The sequence below is a fragment of the Varroa destructor genome, unplaced genomic scaffold (assembly GCF_002443255.2).
Source record: "Varroa destructor unplaced genomic scaffold, Vdes_3.0 BEIS01000007.1, whole genome shotgun sequence".
Classification (NCBI taxonomy): Eukaryota; Metazoa; Arthropoda; class Arachnida; order Mesostigmata; family Varroidae; genus Varroa; species Varroa destructor.
The window spans coordinates 918,354-944,205 of NW_019211460.1; the positions used below are offsets into that span (position 1 = coordinate 918,354).

Genomic DNA, 25,852 nt, shown 5'->3' on the forward strand with positions numbered 1-25,852 from the left:
TAGTTCATGATACTTTCTTACGAAACTTTATTCTGATCAATCCGATTGGACGTACCACCGAATCAAGGCAAGTGAATGTAGTTTCAGAGATTTCTATCAGCTACAGGATGATGCCGAAACGAGATATACTTGATAATCAATAATTTTTCCTCAGGGAGATGTTTCCGGATCACTTGTATACGTAGAGTACGTCGAGTAGCGGTAGGGGTCACAGACATAACGCTGCAGGTTGCTCGCCGGCTGCTGGAACCAGGGATGTCGATGTGCCTAGAAATAAAGTTCTACAATTGTGGAAGAACCGACCCTTCCTGCCTTAGTTACGTAAGACACATGCAAGCTTATGTGCTCGTTAATCTTCAAGAGTCCGAATATTAATTCTTGCAATTAGTATGCGTTCAAAGATGGCGGTATGGAACTAAAAGGCGCCTCACGGCGCGGTCGGCTATTCGAAGCCCATAAAAATAGCCTGAGGTCAATTTTTAAGAAAAACAACTGGCAAAAAGCTCGGTGAATTGGCAGAGGAGGGGCCCTGCAAATACTTGACCATCATTGGATATCTTGAATTATCGGATTTTATCAAAGAACAGTAGCCTAGGTGCTTCATAACTGAGTGAAAAACCCTATAGGACACTTATATTTGCCTTATTGCCTCTGAATATCTCGCTCGATTTTGAGCAATACGCAACAACAATGACGGATTTTTGTACAGAATTTTTGCGGGTACCCAAAAGTGGCGTCTTTATATGAAACTAAAAAAGGTACGTCTAAACCTCAAGTTAAGCCAAAGTTCCGTTATCACAAAAAAAAACTGTTTTTGCGTTTAGTCTTACGCACTACGAAGTGCTTGGGTATAGTAAGACGGTCAACAATCACGTCAATCAACAAAAATTTGTACATAGCTTAGTTGCATGGCGTAAAAGAGGCTATCCAACAGAAAGAAAACCAATAGACAAGGTAAAGTCGACATTCCCAAGGCAGTGGCAGGCAGCATATGGCTAAGGTCGTTAAAACCACTTGTGTTGCAGGTCTTTTCGCATCCATAAGTGAATCTCCAGGCTTCGCAATAACAGAATACCCTCTCTTTCGATTATAAAAAAAAGGGAATTCATAGCAGTACGTAACTATAATAATAAAAAGGGTGGAAAGAGCTGACTAAACAACTTCTATACTGAACTGAAAAAAATTTGGTAGGACTTGAACAATTGAAACGTTAATGTAGGCGCAGGGAATGACGACGTATATAAGGGGAAGTTTTTGATAATTTGGGTGAAATTCTGTGTTTTTTTTAGTATTATAGTACTACATTTTAGTCACTCTTTTTTTTCAGTAGCTTTTTTTCTAGATTGATGATTTTCGGAAATAGAATTGTCGCAAAAAATTTAATGAGAAAAATCGAAGGTTGTACTCAGGGGCACATTTTAGACAGAAAACGTCCAAAATATCATGTTTACCATTCAACACTTTTGAAGACTCAAATTAATATTACTATTAATTTGTTATCGACAAATCAAGACGTGAATCGGCGCCGAGTTGTCATTACCTTTAGTTGAGTGTTAATATGTGGACTAATAAAACTCATGAAATATCTGCGTACTGCAATTCCTTTACACCAGTTTAGTTAGGGACTTCATTCTGCTTACTCATTGTGGTTTTTAATTTTTTCTATAAATACAGTATCTCTTAATGACTTCGTAATTGAATTCTGGCGTGCTTAATCTCGATCATATGTTTTGAAGCGAAGACAGCTCAAGATGAATTTCACGTGACTATTAATACCTTACCTCATATATTAGTTTTCGCATTCCCATCGCAATGCTAAGGATGTATGAGTACTTCGAGATCCTGCAACTATCAAGATACAAGACCGTGAGAAAATCTTTTGGCCTAAAATTGATGCTAGATATCAAAATACAGCTGTGATTAGGTCGATTTTCGGGTCGAAGTTCTAAATCATATCTATGCTAGGTTAATAAGTCTACACCAAGCAGATATAAAGTCGTCCTTGATGTAAAATGTTAGCATACTTGTAGCTTTCGGATGATATTTCAACAGTAAAGTACCAAATATAAGGCTGGCCTAAGATGTACCAAAGCCTAGATTCGGTTTCCTTAAGAATCACAACGTTGCCAGTAAATCAACAAAAGGAATTCGGACCTGTATATATTTCTAACGATCGTCGATATTTCACAAGGACAAATCTGCTAAAACTTTACAAGTGAAGGTCTTTTTATAATCTGTCTTTATAAGACTGTCAGTGATTGTCTTTCGGTACAGTGATTTCAGATACCATATTTATGAACCAACCTGAAGGCTCTAACGACGGGTCGGGACGCGTTTATCTCCTGCATAAACTTATGCGTGAAACAGATTATATGGGACTGATTATGCACTGCGATATCGTTTTCCTTAATCAAAACATTGTACAGTGTAAACTAATCGGGGCAATCAACACTCAGGGAACTCTTATTGTGAATACTAAAAACCTAAACCGGAAATCCTGTCTTATCACGTATAAGAGCTAGCCATGCGTGGAGTTATTTGCCCCCATATATATTTATATACTTGCAAAAAGTCAAGCAACTTCAGCAATCTCCATTTTCAACAGTGGGCATTATGGGATGAGGTACGAACCCTGATACTAGACTTACATTTATGGCAAACCATAGTAATACTCCTGAAGTATTTGGTTTACATCGGCTGAGAAGTAAAACAAACAATTGTGTCATTCGTACTTCAATCATGAGATAAGCGCATAAAATCAGTGGTTGTTTTACTAAAGTATAGCGAAATTCGCCTCATATTTATTGTATTTAATGCTAGGGCCATACAAAGAAATTCTCGACACATTTTTAGGATCTTTATTGTGTTGCTGAATCGATGACAGCTTTTTCTGAAAAAGCGCTGCAATCCTGTGTTTATCAATAAAAGTGTCCCTAGCCGCATTTCGTTGGACCGTACCTACATACCTAGATACAAACACGATTATATGGGTGATAACTGCTCTTTTATTCTTCAGTTCTTTCTAACCTCTTTTTTGTTGATGCTGTAGCAATACTAATCACGGAATTTACAGAAAAAAACGTCCCCCACTGGGGTACTCCTTTCTGGGACTAATCAGTTACAACGAAATAGGGTCTAATGTAACTCTATTATTAATTTATAGGTCATCGAAAGAAGTTTTTCGTCTTCTAAAATTTCTCAATTCTACTTGACTACTACTTGGTTTATTCTTTCACAACAAAAATATCACTAGAATCATATCAAGATATCATATAACGGTTCAATACGAACCTTTTTAACCTTCAGAAGTTGTAGATCTCCTAATTGTGTCCACTGCGCGACAAGAAGTTACTCGTGTACGAAAAGTCGCTGGACTAATCTCGAACTATGGATATCATTGTTTTTTGTGTATGATCATGTGCAGACATTTGACGCGAGCAGTAAACGGATTTATAATAATGCTATATATAATATCATATAATGCAGATCCTAATTTGTAGCTTTGACGCCCGAACAAAAGAGAAAAGTAACGTGTTATTGGGAGTTCGAAGTCCTAGTTGTCTAAAGATCACCTTGACCAAGAAAATCAGCCCAAATATTGAGGGTGTTGGACCAGGTTTGATAGAGGCCGCGGCTCTTAGCAACAATGAGTTCTAATTATAACAAAACTTCAAAGGCTTCGGTCTATGTTCTGCGAACAGAAGATGCTTCAATATCTAGTCGGTCTATACGTGAACAAGCTACGTATCTCAATAAAATATCGTTCTCATTACATGAACTTCTCCTTGTAGGATTTGTTAATTGATACAATGCCTTCATGACAACGTAATGCAAAAACTGCAGTTATAATACACTTTTGAGATATTATCAAGCATATAGCATTTTAGATACGAACTGTTTTTGTTAGTATCCGACTCAACTAAAAGTATATTAAGACGAAGCGTATCAACAGATCTATGATTAAAAGAAGTTTCATAGTAATATCTGTTTGAATGCAGTGAATAGACTGCAAAATAAGTGGCGCCAACATTTAAAAAAAAGTATGTTTAATTATATTGCGTAGTCATGTCAATATTTTAAAATAAAAAGGATTTTTTTTTTCTTTCTAATAGTGATCTAATCTAATGAAAAAGCCAAAGGTTGTATTGTATTGCGTATATTTTTTGGGCATTAATACCTGGTATCTCAGCTTTTACAATTTTGTTTCCACTCTAGACGTTTTTTCTATTCACATTCTTCTGTTCACTTTTCCCTTTAAAAGCTGAAGTTTCAATTTCTAAAAGGCCCCGTATTGCGGGACCCACGCGCGATCTTTAGCTAAAACTCATCAGATGAGACTTCTGTGTACTTATTACAAGTCTTGAGAAATAGTTTTTCCGGATCCAAAGCGCAGCTTTAGAGAGCGCAGATTAAACTGATTATTTGATCTGAACCTGGGAGATGCGGTGCGGAACCTGCACCAAATTCGACAATTGAAAAATTAGATTTTCTCGTAAGACGTAATTAGTTGTACGTAAACCGAGCGTCTTTTTCTTCGAGTTCCCTCTTTGAAAACAAGTTCATAGTATAGTTTAGAAACACCACAGTGGCCAGAGCTGATGTGTCGTCACATATACAAATATACATTTTGGAAAAAAACAGTGCTGCGATGTGGTTCAACAATCTTATAAAACAAGTTATGAGGTTATAACAACAAAGGAATAATTGAGCGCTATTTGACGTTGCTTATATTATATACATAATTAGCTTTTTACCTCTGGGAGGAAAAATAAAGTGTGTTTATTGAAGAACAAGCGTGGGGGGAACCCCGGAAGGCCTTTCTAGTTTACTGCTAAAACTTTATATCTGGCAGCTTGGGGAATCCGAATCTGCCCGTAGAATGGCTTGATTCGGCCGTTTTTGTTGTGAGTTGGAAGAATTTCATCCGGAAAGATCTACGTTTAACACGGAATCCCTTTTCCCTAGAAAGTGAGGTGTTTTCTCCTTAGAAAGTGTAATGTTTCTTTGGTACTTGCGCGACAACCAATGAGAATTCGAGAAAAGTTCACTTCAGATGGGCGCAGTTCTAAAAACTTCATCAAAACCTCTAAAAAACATTGGATCTGGGGGAAAATTTTAGATTTTCCATCAAGTGGTGAATAACTGATGACATATTAATAATCTGAGTACATTTTGTCAACACTATAAATACTTTTTCCGAAGGGACGTTTTCTCCTTACAGAGAAGCATGATGATAATTAAATCATGGAATGTTTGATAAGATCTGAACAATTTTGGCATATATAGTGTATACCCTCCAACTGGATAATTTTTTTTAGATCGTACGGATGATTGAAATGGGAAAACGGGATAAATGCAAGAGGGTATCGAGTTTAGGCTGTTCCACTTGGAGAGTGGCGATAACTGTGGAAGGGCATGAGGTCTGAGATAGGTAAGGTCGCACACTTGCTCTGTGTGCACGACAGCAAGCTAATTTTACATGTAGAAGTTGAGTAAAATTTATATGGCTTTATATTGGCAATTCGGAAATCGAGTTTGGCTATTTCTTCGAGCAACAGAATGCTTGCCATGTGTAATAGGTAGAAGGTTACCGCCATATTCTAACAAGGAAGTGGAATCAGTCTAGCCAAAGAACCGATTGCTGTTTGGACAGGGTTATAGGGTAACTGCATTAAACTAACGAAATCATTGGCCCCAAATTAGAAATTGACCACATACAAATGATCATTCAGTAACTAGAGAGTTGCAGCGAAATAACAGAACTAATGTAACAAAAATTCACAGAACTTGCGACCGGATATTTGCGAAAGCATAGGTCTGAAATAGAAGAGCAATAACTTTTATTAGAGGTGCCACACGAATCATATATTACAATGAGGTAACTGCAGCGCGGCCGTAGCACTATTAGAATTATTTGAATTAAGGTTATACCATTACTATAATGGAATAGTTGCAACGAGACTGGTGTCAAAAATTTGAACCCCATAAACTGTAAAAATGTCAATCTGCAATTGAATTTTGGCTAGATGCTGGGAAAATCAAATTTTTTTTGCTAGTAGTGTCTCCTTGACTATGGGGTTCGTCCTTTTAGCCGCCTTTTCGAAATCTTTTGCACATGTTTACGAGAAAGCTACAGAAACTGATGTAAATTATATTTCTAAGATAGATTTTTCAACAAAACGGCAATCCAACATCAATATGGAGGTCTATGCAGAGGGGTACTTCCTGGCATTAATCGAAGGCTCTCGCCGAGCCGACTCGTAATGCTGTAGATGTCGTCATACTAAACTGGATATTTCAGCGTGAAAATGGCAAAAACTGAAAGTAACATTTGTTTCTACCATACACCATTAAAGTGAAAATTTTGTTCCGAGGTTTTGTTTGGAAGTTAAAGAGGCGGATGTAGCGAATATGACAATAACACAATATGCTCCAATTTAGGTCAAAATATCTTCTCTACGCGAACCACCACTTCTTTAGTTTTAGTAGGTTTTTCGTGACGCTAGATGCACAAGGTACATCATATTTTACCTAAAATGTACATCTCAGCACGAAAAAGGCCAGAACTAAGTGTGGTTCGCTTGTAGGACAATCAATGGATGTCGTAAGTATAACACATATCTACATACATAAAGTAGATATTTAAGGCTTGAAAAGGGCCAAAAATAGTTAAATCAATAGTAAAACAGGCATGGGCCTCTGGTCAACCCAGTATTTTAGTAAACTTTAGGTACTTTATTATGTTTAGGCAGGAAGTATCCAACATGAGAAATTTCCAACCGCTACCACGCTTAAAAAAGTATTTCCGATTGACCGATTCAGAAATTCTGTTTACTAGAACAATGAATATTCGAAAAATATAAGTAGGCATGACCCTAATGTGCCCTAATTGCCCTCATTTCTCTGCCATTTAGATGAAAATCTCTACCAGCACTCTCCTACTATTGAATCTTGAAATTAAATAGCCGAAAAAAGTCAAAGATGTGAAGTCTGGTCTCATAGTCTCGAGACCAAAGTGGTACATCACCAAAAACACAGCATCAAATTTCACAGGAACACTTGCGTTTAGTTAAAATATATAGTTAAGTTAATATTCAAATGTCTTGACAACGACGAAGGAATTATCGGATTAATAAAAGCTGTATCCGGAGTTTTGCAGCTTCAAAATAATAAACAGAACTTATTTAATACTTGTGAAAGCTTCTGGCTAACTCCTCGCAGGAATCGCTCGCAGGAAATCTCTGATGAATTCTTCCAGTCATGGCAGCGCAGTATTCACAGTGAGAGTCAGAATGACTCCACACATTGTATCTATGATAGGGCTTCTATACCTGCCCGCAATGACGATGCAAACTGCCGTGTTTCTAGCCGTGAGCCTCAAAAACCCCTTCTGACTGCTGCTGTGTGATATCTCTAGGGTATTTTTTCTTATCAATTTACGTCAAATAACGTTGCCGCTTAATTGGGTTTCTCTTGACACATGCTTTGGCTCATATTCATGTAACAACCGGGATAATGAGCGGCCGGCTTTTATCAAACGGTACTGACAAATAAATACCATTACTCTTCGGGTATCAATGATTTTTATTGTGTTGTTACAACTAGTTCAAGACTCAACAACAGGTACGCTACAATAAAAAACTAACATTTTAAAAAAATTAATCTGTCCGATGTAACTTATGAAATTTAGTAGTTCAATTCATTGATGCCTTTGCTTATAACTAGGCTCGTTTGCACAAGTTTTATTTCATCTCGTTGTAGAGGTAAAATATAACTGGCTTTTCCGAGTTAGTACGTTACAAAAATAGCAGAACTCACACTGGTGGATTTATTAATAAGTTGGAATTGATTGTTTTCTTTCTTTTTGACAGAGACTGCAGACCATTGACATCATAAGAGCTTATTATCAACACTCAGGACCTGAGGTCTGTCATCTGCTGAGGTGCGCATAGATAATCGCCCCCTTTCTCACCTGCTGTATCGAAGCGCTCCTTGGTCTTTCTGCTGTAGAAATACTCGTTCCGCCCTTCTCATTTCAAGTATTCATTCGGAAGATGCACTGGTAATGAAGGTTGTAATGCATTCACCGATATGAGGGCCTATGTTAATAGTCGATGATCTTTTGTTACCAATCGTGTAAGTGGCACGATACTCAAGGACTGCAGTGTCTCCACCTATTAATGTTGTTCAACAAAGTGATCGGAGTAAACCCAGAAATAATAAGTTGTAAGTAACTAACCATGCATTGAAGGTTCCGAACCCCTGAACTGCACTGAGTGGAACAGTATGTGCTCGAATTCGAATTTTTTCGACGAACCGAGAAGGACCATTTCGTGTAGCCAATTAACGCACTCACCTGTAGAGTAACATATTCAAAAAACGTGCTCTGTGTCATAGCAGCGGGAATCTGCTAGTGGGTCTGGGATTTCCTGTTGAGTCTTCAACGAGATCGGAAACTGTTGTAACGTCAGAATCCTAAGACCGTAGCTGCAAAATAGCATTTTGCCGCGGTTGTATTCAAAGTAAACGGACAAATCTTCAGTTGGAGCTACTGTATGAATCACGTAAGAAAAAAATCACCTCAATAGGATGGATTTGGAGCAGAGTAGAATTGTCCACGTTTTAAACGGTTTTAATTCTATCCTTTGTACACAAATTAGCAATAAGAAATTTAGAGCTCACTTTTGGTCAAGGTACAAGGGAGAATACTTCCCGGAAGAAAAGTCAATCTGACGTCGTAGTGGTGGAAAAAAATAGGTTGATGCTTAAAAAGGTGTGCGTAGAGTGATACTTAAGGTGCAGATAGATATAAGGCTATAGATACATAATCTAATTGCGCACATGCAAATTAATGCGATCAAGAGATTTGTTGATAAAATTACTTACTTTATATATATATATATATATATATATATTTATTATATTATATGCAATTACATTTCAGACTAAACTACTCCAGCATATAAGATGCAGTTGGCAACTATAGCAAGTAGCCTGATATCTTTTATCGCGATCCTGATTACCCCATCTGTTTCCAGGTACAATATTGCTCTAAATAAGAGAGACATGCCCAGCATAGTATTCATTACCACGTCACAATTAGTACCAAAATTTCTTTGAAGAAGTTAAGTTCGGCACTCACTGGGAGTCTTTCTGACGAGGTGAAAAATATTAGCATCATGGATTGCTTTAGGAAAGTAGATTTGTAAAAAGTATATAAAGAGTGGTGATAAGTCACTTCAAACAAAGTGATTTATCAGAATACAAGCTTCTTGTAACCCTTTTTTTGCTGCAGATTCTCTGAAGGGTCACCCGAAAATGATATGAAAGGTCAAGTCGGTACTAACAGCCCAGCAGAGTGGCATCAGCCAGGAGGAGTTCTTGAGATGGCGAGAATTTTTAGCAGGATTCTTGTGGACCAGTATGAAGCCGACTTGGAAGGTCGGCAGTCTACTCAGAACTCTGAAGTGTCGCAGTTTGGTACCGACCGCGGAAAAGCCTATGTAAACAGTACGGTCATGATGCTGGCAAATTTGGTGAGTCTTAAGTTTTGCTAACATGGTCGCACGAATCACAGGAATCAATAATTGGAGATGGAGTACAGCAGTACGTAATATGCACTCTTCAAGGCACAATGATAATGACAGCATTAGAAAACAAAAATGACTAAATGCACATTTTGATATATAACGGAATGACATAACCGAATTTGAGTATAGAGAACCTTTCTGAAGACGGCTAAACTAATTAGTCCCATTAATACTTATTTTTTTCGCAAAGAAATTTATTTCTTTGCTCTTTAACCTCCATTCTTTGTATTTTCATTGTTTGTGCCTGGCGCTCGCCCATTAGCCCATTGTTCTTCGAAGCGTGATAACTTCGCGGTTCCCTCTCGTCGACTCTGCAAATTACGACTATGTTCGGCCCATAGATTCGATTGGGCTTCAAAGACAAACGCATAAAGCTAACAATGATGGGAAGAAGCAATTAGAAGTGACTGATAACAGTAAAGAACGCAAGGAAGAGCAAAAACGATTACCGCAACCACAAGCAAATTTAAGAGGGCGTTCCGCAAAACCTACTACCAAGCCCGATTCTGATGTCGAAGACCTAACTGAACTAGACAATTTCCACCCGCCGCAGGTTTTTTATCCACCTAGTGTGAATAAAAAAACTGCTCCACTAAGTATACACAAACCTTCATTGATAAGCACCGCTGCTATTGGAGGTTCGGTTACTGAGACCATGACACCTGGACAATCTAGTTCGGCGTCTCTATTATCGACAACAATAACCAACCACGAAGGAACTACTGATCAGAGTAAAAAAGCTATGGGTGATCCGACAAGTCTGATTAATAACAGCGATGCAGAATCAGTGGAGTGGTTACCTTTGGCCGACTTAAGGTTAGAACCGGACGCTGCCACAGAAGAATTACCCGCGGATTATAGTAGCGGCAGTGGGCCTATCATGCCGACTCGAAGCGTCGCTGAGGATCAACCGACTATGGCTCCCATCCTTGGAAACATTCCAAACAAAAACTTTGTTCCCGTAACACCGATGGGTGGTAACAATCCGAAAGATAGCGCTGTTCTGCCGACAATCACCGAAGTAACTACTGCAGTTAGTGTAAGTAATGGCAAAACTGTTAGTCAGCGCTGTGTCAAGTACAAGTGAAATAAGCAATTCACAGAGAGGAAAGTGTAAAAGAAGCATTTGCAGATTTATCAATAAACAGATTCTAATTTTCTTCTATATTATAGTATCGGACGGACGGCGGTACAAAAACTGAAACTTCAAATGCAAAAAACGATGCCTTATCGGACGCGAAGGACCCTGACAGGAAACTGACGGATAACGACGTTAAAGCCAATCTTCGAGAATTTTACCTGATGCAGAGAAATCATGTCACAAATCCAATTATGACGGCAACAACTACGACAAAAAGACCAGGTATTTTAATGGTTACGAAATTGCTTTATTAAAAAATCAGCTCAAAACTAGCTTTAGGTACATATTAATGTGAGTCTCCCAAATAATAATAAAAAGGCATCGTCCTTTTATTAACCCTTATTATCGTATAAAATAAAATTTAAGTCAGATCTATTGTTTATTTATTTTAACATAGTAGAAATAAAATGGACTTCCAGGTAAACAAATAATCGAGCTGCGTGCAAACTGTATCAATTATGTTTATAATTAGGTTTTATTTTATTTTAACACACTGAGGATGTATATATAAAAGCTGCAGAAAAAGCTATTTGGGCGAAATACTATACAAATACAGATTCTCTATTCTTTGTAGTTGCGGTGACCGAGGACAGCGAACGGGTTTCGTCGCCGGCTGTAAATCCCGTTGTCGCCCTAGCAGGCGCCGATACTTCTGTCGATCACACGAGTGGCTATAAATTGGCCTGTCCCCCAAAAGACCAAATCCACCCTTGCACATGCACTGAGGTATGACCGTCTTGTTGTCCCATATATATGTGTATATATACACATATTCTAGCTGATTTCCAAACGTCACGATTAATGATGTCGCATAAACGTCAAATTCACGAAGACGTTTATAAAATCAATTTTCGAAAATCGGAATTTTAAATTAAAAGTATTATACAGGAGTAGGTCAACAGTTGGCAAAATCGAAATAAAGGCAACATTCTCCCATCTTTATCGGGACTAATATCAACTCACCGAGCTTGAATGTTAATTATATATTAAAGGATAAGGTGGCTCTCAAGGAAGTCAATGTGGTCAAACGCTCTCCATTAAAAAAATGTCGACTTCGATGCGCTTGCACATAGCTTTATTAACATTATAGATCAAATAGAGCCTATATGAATTGTATTATACATTTCGTCGTCCTTATTTATTATTTACTCATGTTAATAAAATGACCAAGACTCATCCTTATATAGCTAGCATGACTGGAAATTGGTAACATCAATTTTAGTACAGAATAACTTCACAGCGGCCTCTATATTCTAGTTCTTTTATTTATACAAATAATTTATCTAAGTTGCTTCTTTCTCTTTTTTTTGTTTTGTGCAGCATTACGATGAGAGCGAGGACGCAATTGAAACGTTGGGTATGTGCCGCAACATTGCGAATAAACTGACGTTGTTAGAAGCTCTTCGCGGCTTTCGGGGACATCGTTTGTCATATCTAGTTATTGATAAAAGTCACATGCCACCATTTCCTAATAACATGCTCTATCGGATCCATGTTGATTGGATGGAGGTGATTAATTCATCTGTGCAATTTCAACGAGAATACTTACAATGCACAATTAAATGCACGATCAACTAAAACAACGAGAGACTCTCACGAAGTACATTTTTCTTAAATTTTGTATTACGTTCTGTACCTGATAAAGACGCTGAGTCTGTAACTACATAGTGGAATTAAAATATAATAGCACAAGCGAGTTCGGTAGAAACAAAATCCTCGAAACAAGCCTCTCTTGCAGATGATGAAACCTGACCGAAAGAAATAAATAAGCCAAGACATCAGCCGATTTAGTGGGTCGAACGCAATGTTGAATAGCTATTAGGTAAAGTCGCAATGCCGATAATCTGACGAAGTTCAGGTAAATGGCTAATGTCGTGTTCAAACTGGTTGCTAACTCAGAACAGTTAGCACCAGAAAAAGCTGAGGAAATTCTTGCAGTACTAAATGCAAATAAGATAGTTATCTCTTACATATTTTCATGGCATGAGGAACAGCTAAGAAGGAATTAGACCGAAAGCTTATAAATTATGCAACGTGAGTTTACGAATAATTATTCACTACTCCACTCAACGATTTTTAAGGACAGCATTTGTGAAGTTGAAGGAGGACAGTCAGACCGGTCTAATTGAATGGCTGATCTGAAACACTTCGCATCATCCATCTTAGCCTTAGAAATGGGTCTTCCGTATCGGCTCTGTATTGTAGTGATATAAGGGACATGAGCTAGAGCAGTTCCGTGTGTTCCAATGAGACAACAGCTTTTTAGTTTAAGAATGAACTATCGGAATACAAGCGTTCGGAATACGTTGTTCATCAGGTCACACGGTCGAACTTTTTTTTTGTTATAAATATTACTATTTAAGGGCCGTAATGAATAAAGTCAATACAGCACCAGTCGGACGTTAATATATGATATAATGCACATAAATATGACGTCTAGACAAATCAGCAGGATACCTACAGTAAGTGCAAAGGTAGTGGCGTTGTATTTTGTGCATTTGTGATACCGTAGGTATGATGGATGGCCATAATAACGCGCAGTTCGTCTGAGAAAGTTCTCTTAATAAAAATATTTATGTCCCGATCTGAGGCGCACGTACTTCATTTGTCTCTATCCATTCAACAAGAGCCAGAAACGAACGAAGCAACTTTAGCTTCGCTAGTGAAGGCAAACAGGATCAAGCTACCACCCTGAACGCGGCAGTACTGTCATCTTTTGTTAGGTAAGTTGATTAGATAAGTGATTTAGTCTAGCCGCGTGGATGATAGAGCCCTTTCGCATACGCCAGGTACTAATTTGCATTTTGTCCCAGATAAGTCAATTAAGCAAAATCTGAGGCTGTACAATGAGTGTGTATATGTCAATATGTGCACAATGAGCACTAATTAATGAGTTAGGTCATTTCGATCATCAGCTAACAAAGAGATAATAGGAAACAAAGAAGCATAATAAGGGACTGAAACCTACTAGCATTGCGAACTCCGCAAAGGGCAGTGCGTAGGACTACGGCCCGACGGGAATCTATGTGGATTCCATTAAGAAAACTATACCAACCAAAGACGTCGTCGATGGGTGGTCAGCGATAATTATGGGAACGGGCCTGTAATAGAAGTTTACGCAGTTGTTCCCGAAGGAACATGGTGTTAGCGGCGTTGCTAGCTGTTCAGTCTTATGCTAGACGAGATGGAATACCGTGCTCGGCAAGCATAGGTCCGCGTCGGCATTTTAGATAGTTGTTTGGCTGGGCGACCGCTTTGTCTCTTCCTACATTAATCAATTTCGTGTCCTTTAGTGCCGCACTAGTTACATGTTAGAGGGCCATTGGGCGTCCTTCTGTTGCCTTTTAAAAACGCTCTATTTTTCTGGAAATGGTAAGTTTTCAATATGACATTACTCGTTTCTGGGTGCAGTATGGGCTCGACTAGCAAACGGGTAATCGTCTTCGTCTGAAGGATGCTGTGCTCAGTCGAGGTGGAGATACGTGCTCGAAGCGTTAAAAACAACTTCGCCGTTGTCTGTAGTACGATTTTCCCTGGCGCTTTTTACTCTGTTAAATCGTCTGAATCTCGAACTGGGCCTCTGTCGAAAGCTTTTCGCTAAGCTCTTTCAGTGTGTATCGAGCCCCCCGAACAATGAGTGAAGTTCGGTGGCTGGAGAGAAGCCAGTGGATTTGTTCTTTTTCGGCCGCAGATCTCAATAGTATGTGCGGATAATTTAGAAATGCGTTGACACGACGTGCCTATATTTCGGTATGCATTTCGGGGCAGCTTCAACGCTGCATACTAAGCTGCCTCGGCGTCAGCAAAACGCAATTTGAGCATATATAGCTATATAGCACGCTGACAGGCGCAAAGTAGTCTATTGCTAGATTTTGTACAGCTAGTTTAGTGGCGGCAAGCTTCGTTTAGTTATCGAAGTTGTTATGTTCGTCGGCACCTTCGAACTCTTGCAACCATTGCAAGGTATTAGTCCGTCTCGTATACTTGAGTAGGTCCTTGGAAAGCTGTACCATAAGGGACTATGGCTGGTTTGTCCTGGATGTAGTTGTCTTATCCATGATCTAACTGGAACATGCTGTGATTATTGTGTTAAACTTGGACGGTGAAGAGCGATGCGACAGCGGTTGCGGACTTACAAGTTTTTGTTTAGACGGCTTGAGGTTAAGAATTAAATCCCCCACCTCCATTAAGTGTAGCAAATAAACTATAAGATCTCTTACACCAAGAAGCTGGTAACCTTGAGTTAGTCCTTATCTAGCCTATTTATTGCAAATACGATTGATAATTATATATATCCAGTAATATTATGGTTAAAAAGTATGATTTTATCAATTTATATTCAGAGAATACTCAACCATATCTAAAAGATGAGGTCAATTTTGACCAGGCTAGGTTTCTTTAAACAGTTTAATGAGTGTTCGCAAAAAATTGATTTTTACACCAGGTTTCTATTAAGGGACGTTCGTATTTAATTAGCAATTAGCATATGTAAGCACTTACTCAACGACACTACTAATTCCATTCTTCACTCAGTTTTGTAGTCTGCTGGTCCTGAACTTTGTCATGAATGAGTAGTGAGCTTAAGGTCTTGTTATAAAATCTGAGAAAATCAATTTAAACACACCTTTACGAACGCAACTTTAGTCCGAATAATTAGAATTGTTGCGCGCCACAGCGTCCTTATGTAACCAGTGTATGAGATATATACATATACATATAATACACACAAAATCAACAGGGCGTTCTAAAACTCGGTAAGTTCCCGGCGTGCATTTTTTTTGATGAGACTATGGAGCGCCAATATTACAGATAACGTGAGAACTTATGAAAAGGTAACGTAGCAGACATTATTTTGAGAAAAACGTTACTGTGTTAGAAATACCCCTGTTTTGAATGCCTATTGCAATCAATGAAAAAAATCGTACTGAATCAAATGAAGAATTTAAATCACGAATAAGTATGCGGCTGTAAAATGAAATTACAGCATGGAGCAGCTAAATTTTGACTTTTTTTAATGAATTATTTTTATATATATAGTGAAACATATGTCTCAACTATTTTTGCGCATGTTCTAGAAATGTCATTCCTGATAGAAATATTTATTCAGCATAATTATCCTTCAACGCTACTACGTCTTCAATACAAAACCCAAACTACCCACTAGTCATTTTCAAAATATATTTACTTTTATCCGCAGATAACTTTCCCATAGCAACCGCATGTCAAGCGACACTGACGGACGTACACTCGTCAAAGTGTCGTTCAAATACGTTACATACAAACAGTTCGGGTGCGAGAAGATGCATAAAGTCTCAAAAAGGCTGACCTCTGAAGCTTATCTAAACGACTCAAATGGCAATTGATAATTTCCTCTTCAAATCGGCCGGTAAAGGATTTAGGCTTTATCAGCCGAAAGAAGATTAGCAACAATGTAAATTGTCTTTCGTGTAAAAAGAAAATATATAATCCCTGTGAAAATTTGTCACTCGTCGGTATTTTAGATGACAGTTGACACCTGTTCAAATTCCGAGAACTCTCGATTGTTTTTCGTCATAATTGCTTTCTATATAAAGATTAGCGAATGAACGCATACGATAAGCGCCCTGTTAAAGATTGTTCGAATTCGAATACATAACCCAGTATATCAAAGGTTCATGTTATCGCCGAATGAGTATTAGTATCTCTATTAACTTAAAAATCCACTGGCTCTGTTGGAAAGAATTATTTGTAATACGGAAAAAGCAAGACGAGTGTCGAGACTCTTAACTCTTCAGTAAACAACAAAACACAAAAATGAAGAAACATTGATGCTATTTTCCCTAGATTAATGGAATTATCCTCAACTTTCGTGTTCAAATCGTTACACATAGTAACATCTATAAATTCTTAATTAGGACAACTAAGGAATTTCCTATAGAAAACTCGTTTTGATTTTTTTTAATGTGCTGGTAAGCATCCGTTCCACTCTATCTTGGTTACAAATACTTATTATCTTAAAAGCATATGTCGCCCTTTTCCATCTTTCCTATAGGCACATATTCTTACTTTCAGATCAAGGCCTCATTTTTACACGGCCATATACTTCTCGAAGTAATATCAAACAAATAACTTTTTTATTTCAGACTTCAGCTTTGTGCCCTACCGTCTCATTGGTAAAAGATGCCTCCTTTATTAAGCTTTATCACTTTTTAGAGGGCTGATCTTACATTTTTTTTACAACACTTTTTCTACAACATTTTTTTTAAAACACCCTGTACACCCCATTTGATCGGTTGGAGTCAGAAACAGTTAACAGAATCCTAGGTATGTAGAAAAGCTTCGTTTCGGCAAGTAACTACCATGTACGCACTGAGGAGACAACCCTGACAGCTACTGGTAACTAGCTATTTTCGCGCTAAATGCAGATTCTTACTTCTGTTCAAAACAAATAGTTTTTGAGAAATACACAGAATACACTTTCGAGAAAAAACAAAAATCATAAACTCTCATTACCTTGAATAGTGTTTTTGGTATACCTTTTCATTTTTACCAATAAAGCGTGTCAAGTTCTTCGCTCCTTGCAGTTAAAGACGGAAACACCTCTGACTCATATAATTTTGAATACGATTGCTACGCTAGTATAGAATTTATGTAATATCTATCAGCCAAAGAAAGATGTAAGGGTATTATAATTTAAGTCTACCTCGCCCTTCAGCTCATCAGTTTGCTGCAGACTGCTTACAAATCTCTTAGTATTAAAGTTTCCTAAAATATTTTTTCAACGATTCCCTCTAAATAGATAATACCTGCGTAAGATAATAGTAGTTAAAAAAGTTACGCAGAGGGCGTAAAAAGTTATGGTGTAACGCTTACGTTGCTCCTCAAGGTGTGTACCAAGTCTGTAGAAGTTTTTCGAAGGTAAATTAATATTAGCATTGTATTAGAATAGTTATTATTATTTCATTGACTTATTTGACCCACATAATGAACGGCGCTGATACGGTGAATCAAACTACTATATTGTACACTTCTACAAGCTTTGGAGTTATCTCCATGGCAGATTTATAAGCGTACTAGGGTACAGCTGTTGGTTGTAGAAGTGAGAATAGAACTTTTTGTTTCTATATATATTTATATAGTGCAAGTGAGTTCCGCATCATTACTTTTCATTGTTAGTTATGAACAAAATTGCACCAGCATTTGAAGATGAGCAGTAGGATGATGCTTGTCAATAATGTTGTGATATGCTTCATATGTCCCATCTTATTCTATGTAACAAACATCGTAACAGTGAAATAAATTACATTTATCACCGTACTTATTTTCTTAGGTAGTTCAATACTTCGATCAGAAAAAATTCGCAGCGCGGTCTCGTCTGTTACCCTTTTTTGAAATAACAGTTAGACCACGATAGATAGCTTAACTGCTATAATGTTTTCTTGCTGACCTAGCGTGCCTACCAATAAACTCCAGGGCTTAATCTATGAAAAAATATTCATTCAATAATCCAAACGTTTACTCCCTTCTATGATGAAGTTGGTCTTCTATGATGCAAGAAAAGCTTTTACAATGTCATTTAGACTATCGTTAATGAAAGCAAAGTTTTAACATATAGGCCTCCATTCGAAGCTTGCCCTGTTAATTTCAACATTTCATGGAATTCGTTTTCATGTAAACAGTTTTTAAAATCAAGCAACGTTTGATAAAATACTTGATCCTCCATTTTAGTATCCTAGAAGATCGATGAACGTGACTTAAAGGACACTTTCTTTAAAAACGATTAACCTATATATGCAACTTAATAATAAAAATATATATAATTAATTGACATATATGCTAACTGGTATTCGGTATGAAAATGTTTATTTTGTTAGAATAGTGATAAAATATGCATAAACATAAAGAGTAGCGGTTCGGCAATTTTTCAATTAGATAGGTCTATCGACCAAGCTCATTGTCACCAGTACATCAATGCAAAGACAGAAGCGCATACTGTATCTATTGAGGTGATAGGTCTTCGCTCAACTCCCAGGGAATCAAGTCAGTTGTAACTACAATTTGTTTAAACATGTTTAGTTTGTTTAAACAAATATGATTCGTATTTACGCAACAGGCAACCTTAGCGTATCGAGTAACACAGATACAAACTTCTTACACCAACGTCATCTCTACAGTGGCATTCCGCTTGTGTTTCGTCACAAAAAGTTAGCAGAACACCTTGACAGCATTAGAACTCAATCTGAAACTTATTATGTAAAACTCTAAAGATACAGAAATCTCTACTTAATAGATAGTAGTAAAATTACTACTTAATAGACAGTGAAAAAAAAAAAGACTATAGTTTAAATAAATATTTTGAAAATAATCTTTTACAGGAATGTGTATCCTACGTACAGGCACTTCTCCATCTCCAGTTTAGCAGCAAACGCAACAGATGACTTGGCGCGGGATTTCTCAACCTTGCAAGAGTCGCACACATTCTTACCTACAGGCACTGCCACCACAGAGTGGCGAGAAGTAGCCTCCTGTTTCATTCAGCCGCATCGACACTAGAAAAACAATCATTCGTGGTGCCACTATGGAGGATACAGGACAGGGTATGTTACTTATGTTATTTTTCCTGTTAGATTTTCCTTTTTCTAACCATTCGTCAATCAGACATTATTTTCTGACTCTGCAGAGTATTAATCAATTAGGTGCCACAATATCGGAAGTGGCTTAGTTTCTATGATACTCCCAGCGTTATATATGATGAACATGTACTATGTAAGCTATAATGCGATGACCTGTGTCGTAATAATCGTGTAACTCTGTAATCTATTATTATTGATATTCTCCTTTGGTAACCTAATGATCAGCGTTAAGTTACAGTTAATCGTAGATTTTCGTTGTTGAAATAAGAATTTTTTCGGACATCACAAACACCACCTCTTGGCTAGAAGTTTTATCAGATTTGGCCTTCACTCATCGGTTATGTCTGTCTTCTCTAACCTCATTTGCGAGACATCCAATACAAGATTTGCATTTCCTTCCATATGTATCTATAAGTAAAAACCAAACAACTATCGAATCAAGATGTGTCCTTTACAACGACTTGTTTGGGAATCGAAGTAATATAGTTCTATCTATAAGTCAGTAGCGATGCATAGGCTACTGGGAAAATGGGGAGGGAGACTGGGCGTTCTATCGTACAATATACACTGAAAGAGTAAAACGGTTATTAGTTAACAGTGCCTGTTTCGTATTAGCTAAAATGCTGACTGAATGCATTCTAGCAGAGAAACAACTGTTTCAATAGACAAAGTGTGTTCCAGGGAAGCGCCATTTGGATTTTTCAATTTAGCTTTCGGCATGGACACAGTATGGAAGTGATTTTACTTAGTGTGAAAACAAATCGTACACTTGTGTAATAAACATATACTGCAGTTGTGTATAACTGTAATAACCACTAGTAACTAACTTTGTGATTAATCTCCGAGAAACTGGATAAGCTATTCAAATGATCTTATGAAGCAAATATTTGAACAAAGTTGGCTATGCGCCGTTTCCTCAACTATCGTGTTAGACATCTTTTGTATTATTTTCTTTATTATTGTACTAAGATTATTACTAAGACAAATTCCGTATTTTAACAGTTACGGCCTTAATTAAATCCTAGACCCAAACACGCGAATATGTTTATTATCCAAGGCGCACATCAATTTCTTAACAAAATTAGATCAAAGTGTGTTGAAAAGTGGCTCTGGGAGTCACTGTATCGGCACCAAATACTTCTAGACAATCACAGCCAGTAATTATGGTAGGTGCTCGGGTCTGCTGGAAATTATCAAGATGGCTTGTAGCCATCTATACATATGCGCTTAAACTTCTGTAAGCTGTCGCTAACTAATCAATATACTTTTAAACATATTCTTCATAATGTGCAGTTATTCACCAAACTCTGGAAAGTGTGACGACGCACGCAAATACAGCCTCTTTTATAGTTTCGATATTTATCACACACTCTATGACTACGGAGACGCAGAGATACGGTAATAGTCCTGTTAGTTGTTGAGTCAGTTACTGAGCTTTCGGTAGGATTACTGCTAAAAAAGCGTGTGAGTCCACAGTAGTTGAAGACTGGGAAGGTTGGCGAGTCCGGATCACATTTACCATAGGGGTTATTACTGTTGATGGCTATTCTAATAATGCGAACGAGCACCGCATATCCTGCCGTTTGTCGAATAGCTCGTTAAAGACTAATGCTTTCTGAATTATTTGACCAGCTATGTGAATATTGTGAAACTTACATTTGTGTGTGGAAATTCTAAACTACCTGACACTGGTCGTAACAACTCTCAGGAAGTTTCGTAAACTAGGAGTTCCTGGGCGGTTCAGAGACTGGATTAAAAGCTATTTGACTTATCGTAGTTTTTATGTCAAAATAGAGGATTCCTTTAGTTGAGAAAAAGCTTTTTGGGCATGCTCTATGGATTTTCCGGTTGGGGCTCATCATAAGTTTTATGTTGATGATTTGAAACTATATGGTCTGTTTAGTGATGATGCTGGTCGTTCGTTATTTGGACAGGTGGTGGATGTTGTGTCTATGTAATGTATCGCTAGTTGCATGATCATTTTTGTCCAAAAGTATAGGGCTTTATGCTCTCACAAACAGTCGAATGAATACTATTCAAATAATGCCATCATTGCTTTAGTCAGTCTAACGAAAGACCCAGGATTTACGCAATTACGTAAAAACTCGTCTTCGATCCTTACATGAACTAGATTATTAGACTAGGATAATCAGCAAATCAATGCAGTCTATGGACACAAAGATCATGCTGTAATGGGGAATAGTATTTCACTGCAAAACCTGTTCATTATTTTAAGTAATGGCCTCCCATTTTTAGCCAGGATACATGCTTTTAGAAGCGATAATACACCAATTATTGAGTTGAGTGACGACGAAGGCGACAATTTGATTCAAAACATACCTATTAAGATACAGGTCTGGATCGTCATGATTCACATTAGCTGTCTTGTTAAGCTTTTCTATTTACTCGCGAAGCTCAAAAATTGCACATAAGTTAAACCTTATCTCCCTCGAAATTTCAAAATATCCGTACAAAAACGAAGCTGAAAATGATAAGCAATTTTTGCCAAAAAAATAGCACGTCATTATTGTAAGTGAAAGGATATAGAAAATAAACATTTCTAGCTAAGAATTTTCGAATCTCTCCAAAGGGCAGAAATACCCTTGCCGCTGTATCTAATTATTTTTTTACATTCAACATGCAAATGAAGAACAGCACATTCTTTATTTCAACAGCCCAGTTGCTTGAAAAAGAATGCCCGTACTCTTGACGAGTAATTTATTCTATTGATAGCTATAAACAGGCTGCCAGACAATCGTTTTTCATTGTCGAACAGTTTAAAGTTACAGAACTTGTCAGTAGAAATATTGTAAAACACATATTTAAAGTACGGACAAATACGTTATGATATTAGCTTTTGCGGTTATCAAATGCGACTTAAATAAATATTAGACCCACTCGACATACAGGACATTTAGCCACATATATATATATATATATACACTAATCTGAGAACTAAGTTTTTTAAATTCAACGTTAGCTATCAGTTGGCTTTTATTTTTTTCAACCTTTGTCGCATTTCATAGCCTACTCAGATCTGCACATCTGTTGTCTTTCTGTCAGCGACAACCACACCGCACAGGACCAATGTCTCATACTCACTGCCAGGAAAACGTATAAGCAAGGTATAAATTGCTCTCAGAATCAAAGGGCTAAATTAGGTCTACACAATGAAAACAAGAACTCCAACATTAAATCGCTTTCGAATGCTTTTAATGGAAAACCACTGATGTTATACTGCAGATACCTAGTGAGTGATGTCCTTAAGCAGACTGATATTGTTTTCTATTATTGAAAAGTCGGCTTTATAATGAACACATTTTTTGCAGAAAATTTTTTCTTGTCTCTTCTATTAAGGAAAGCGTTGGTTTGAATAGTGAGGGAGGTCCATGTCTTTATTTGCTTCCGTAAAATTCGCCTTCAGGTCCGTTACGTAAATTGAATTGCTATCGCTTTTAAATAATGTCAGCAACCCTTTCGGCAGGCCACGACAGATAGGTTATTTGTGCACGCGTTGTTTATTCCGTAGTCGTATAGCACATGACTGCTAAACTGTTCATATATTTTTTGTGTCCTCAAAGGTACTCGTCTCATGAAAGAATCTAACTTTCGTATGGGAACGATGATTGACCCTTCGAATTAGAAACCATAAACAGCGCTTTCTCTCCTAAACAAAATTATGAAAAAGGTTTTAGTATGGAAAATGACAAAATTCATGGAAAGTGGCCAACTGCTCTCAAGAAGACAATTTAGAATTTTGAAAAGGAGGGTGCAAGAGCTATCTTTTTATAGCTAACAGAAGCGATTCGCTTCTAATTGATTATTGTACGAGGCTTCCAGTGCGATGTGCGTCCGGCAATGCCAGGGTGGATCACTTTTATGGGAGCTGAAACGACTGAGATTTACATATTCTATTTTCAGTTCGACGAATCAAATAGCGATAAATAAAAAAATTGGGTCTCTAGACCTGGGTCTTGAGCCTCGGTCCACACACACTTGATCATTTAGTGATCCATAGATAGGACATTGTTCAGCCTGCTTTTATTCTAACCACTACAATACTACTTAGTTACCTTAGGTATCGCTATTTACTCACTTTATGCAATAGATAGGGTCGGGTACTGGCTGATGTTGACACCATAGATAAACCACTTTTTCGCAGTCCTTAGAAGCACTTTATTGATATTTAATCTTCAGTTCAATCAAAATTATTATGGAATTAAGTTAGCCCTAATGTCTAATAATGTAAATGGTGTCATATGAAAAGTAGGGGACATCTCTACCTAGCTTAACTGTATATAAAACAATTTCTGCACTAGATGCTATACAACTAACTTGGGTGGAAAAATCTTAATGCTGAATTTTTAGATTTCCTTTCTAATTTAGATCATCATTATTTTTATTGGCAATATTATTGATTTCATTAAGTAATATTGCCTTTTTGGGCGGCTTTTTACATCTACCGATATAAATTAATGTACAAAGGTATGATAAATACACTGGACTTTATAATCAGTCAATTCATCGAATCACTCTTCATCTATAATTTATGTTACAGAAATCTGTCGGGTGTGTCGCACGGAAGCAGCAGCCGATCGGCCTTTATATCATCCTTGTATCTGCACAGGCTCCATCAAATTCATTCACCAGGAGTGTCTTGTACAATGGCTTCGGTACTCGAAGAAGGACTACTGCGAGCTCTGCAATCACCATTTCTCATTTATGCCAATCTATTCCGCAGATATGCCAAAGCGGCTGCCAACGCGAGACATTGTTCACGGTCTTCTCGCTTCAGTCGGAGCCGCGCTAAAATGTTGGCTTCATTATACACTGGTTCGTACGATTTAGCAAATGCAGTTTGGTGTTCTGCCAATGTCTGCTAACCATGGAGTACCGTTAAGGTCTCCCAGGCAGTGATAAGATCCAAAAGATGCTTATTAGCAATATGACCTAGTAAATCTCTCAACAAACGTTTTGCAGGCTTTGAATAAATCAATAAAAGGATTCACATAATATACTGAAGAAGCTAGGTCGATAGAGCAATAATAATAGCCTAAAGCAATAATCTCAAACCACGGTCTTAGCTTTCGCATGATCACCTATCAGAAAGCAAGTAATACATTTGTGGAACGCATAGTAGTTGTGATCTCTCTTGTTTTCTATTTGCCTTCATATGATTCCTTTCGATCATCTGATTCGATAGGTATGGATTGCATGGCTGCTGATCGTGCCGTTGATAGCGGCTCGCATTTACAAATGTCTCTTCGCTATGTCGTTTTCATCCCTTCTGTCGTTACCACTCGACATTATGTCGACCGAGAACGTAATGCATGATGGAATGTGCGGTTTCGTCATCGTCATATCGACGCTGTGCTTCTTTATAGCCATTGTGTGGCTGCGCGAACAGATCGTTCATGGCGGAGCCCCGGAATGGCTTGAGCCTCCGTTACCACCCCGAAGAAACCCTGAAAATGGGGGCGGAGGTGGGGAAGCTAGGGAACCTCAGGATTTCTACCTGTACACAGATGAAGAAGAGGCAGGAGAGGAAGACGACGACGATGGTAATGAAGATCAACGAATGATTGAGGAGAATGGCAACGATATCGCGGCGGTACAGATGGCCGCTGAGCAGCGAGCCAACCGTAACGAGATTGGCAATGGCGAACCCCACGTCGGTGGCCCTCAACGCCGAAGAAGGGCGGTATGTTTACTTTCAACTAATGAGATACTCCGAGTCTACGACTTTTAGCATTAATGTAGACAATTTTTGTTAACGCATATGATGATGATATATCACCCAAAATAAAATGTAATCCTGTTCGGTTTTGCAAAGCAATTCTGTGGCGAATTAATAGTTGATTGCATAATTGATCATGTGATGCGATCTACATGATGGTTCTAGCGGCGTGCTGCTGCCGACTTCGCTGTAGAACACGCGGCTGGTGGACCAGCTGACAACGCCGCGGCGGCTGATGCTGCGGTTGAACGAGCTGCGGCCCCCGGTAATGCTGGTCAAATACGAGGAGTCGGAGCGGGCGCTGACGACGTGCTTGAAAACAACAGAGGCGTTATGGGGGTGGCCGCCGTGGCAATAAGGGAGGGTGCAGCTGAAGGCGCTGCAGCCGGTCGTGGTGGGGAGAATTGGCGTGGACTCGATTTGCATGCCGTTGCCAGACAAGCCGGACTGGTCAATAATCCTGACGACGACGATCAGGTAATAGTCGTCTGGTCGTTCTTCATATAACAGGTAGATCCATTGTTACTGTGTAAAGTGGTATCCATCGTTTTCTCCACATTGTTACTTACATCCGTTATTGATACTCTGATGCTTGCATTTAAAGGTCTTATCTCGAAGTTGATAGTAAGCCCACGGTTCTAGTCTGGACATCGGTTTAGGGATGCCGAGGCTTTTTTCGTCTATATTGCAATACAGAATATCTGCATACAGAATCTGAATACAGAATATACAGCCTATCGCAAAGAGAAGTAACCTACAGTGCGTGCTCTCC

At 38.1% G+C, this 25,852-nt stretch overlaps 3 protein-coding genes across 4 annotated transcripts in view; 2 read left to right on the forward strand and 1 right to left on the reverse strand.

Annotated features, from left to right (window-relative positions):
• LOC147754171 (uncharacterized) lies at positions 1–19,244 on the reverse strand. Of its 2 annotated transcripts, none has more exons than XM_086974917.1 (3): positions 19,105–19,244; positions 1,782–1,848; positions 1–267 (listed from the first exon to the last, which is right to left on the reverse strand). In XM_086974917.1, exons 1-3 carry the CDS (start codon positions 19,242–19,244, stop codon positions 151–153), a joined length of 324 nt encoding a protein of 107 aa, XP_086831043.1. In that variant the 3' UTR covers positions 1–150. The 2 variants fall into 2 exon arrangements, with proteins under 2 accessions (XP_086831043.1, XP_086831044.1); XM_086974918.1 differs by lacking the exon at positions 19,105–19,244 and adding an exon at positions 2,305–2,441.
• LOC111254868 (uncharacterized) lies at positions 7,894–13,320 on the forward strand. The gene is made up of 7 exons (XM_086974901.1): positions 7,894–8,564; positions 8,945–9,038; positions 9,296–9,536; positions 9,853–10,629; positions 10,764–10,953; positions 11,306–11,457; positions 12,052–13,320. The coding sequence occupies exons 2-7, from the start codon at positions 8,968–8,970 to the stop codon at positions 12,307–12,309; spliced, it is 1,689 nt and encodes a 562-aa protein (XP_086831027.1). The 5' UTR covers positions 7,894–8,564; positions 8,945–8,967; the 3' UTR covers positions 12,310–13,320.
• The window catches only part of LOC111254861 (E3 ubiquitin-protein ligase MARCHF6), a 12,148-nt gene continuing 5,480 nt past the window's right edge, over positions 19,185–25,852 (forward strand). Inside the window, exons 1-4 of the mRNA XM_022816158.2 lie at positions 19,185–19,307; positions 23,902–24,176; positions 24,547–25,044; positions 25,246–25,557. Of these exons, the coding sequence (XP_022671893.1) occupies positions 19,289–19,307; positions 23,902–24,176; positions 24,547–25,044; positions 25,246–25,557 (1,104 nt within the window). The 5' untranslated portion in view covers positions 19,185–19,288. The remainder of the gene's footprint in view (positions 19,308–23,901; positions 24,177–24,546; positions 25,045–25,245; positions 25,558–25,852) is intronic.

Excerpts from the sequence above, each read along its gene's own strand:
- LOC111254868 (XM_086974901.1), top strand. The coding sequence starts at position 8,968 with ATGCAGTTGGCAACTATAGCAAGTAGCCTGATATCTTTTATCGCGATC. Across the intron at positions 9,537-9,852 it reads TCATGATGCTGGCAAATTTG|CCCATTGTTCTTCGAAGCGT; the intron begins GTGAGTCTTAAG and ends CTCGCCCATTAG. Across the intron at positions 10,954-11,305 it reads AACTACGACAAAAAGACCAG|TTGCGGTGACCGAGGACAGC; the intron begins GTATTTTAATGG and ends TATTCTTTGTAG.
- LOC147754171 (XM_086974917.1), bottom strand. The coding sequence starts at position 19,244 with ATGAAACAGGAGGCTACTTCTCGCCACTCTGTGGTGGCAGTGCCTGTA. Across the intron at positions 1,849-19,104 it reads CTGGAGATGGAGAAGTGCCT|TTGCAGGATCTCGAAGTACT; the intron begins GTACGTAGGATA and ends GTATCTTGATAG. Across the intron at positions 268-1,781 it reads TGCGAAAACTAATATATGAG|GCACATCGACATCCCTGGTT; the intron begins GTAAGGTATTAA and ends CTTTATTTCTAG.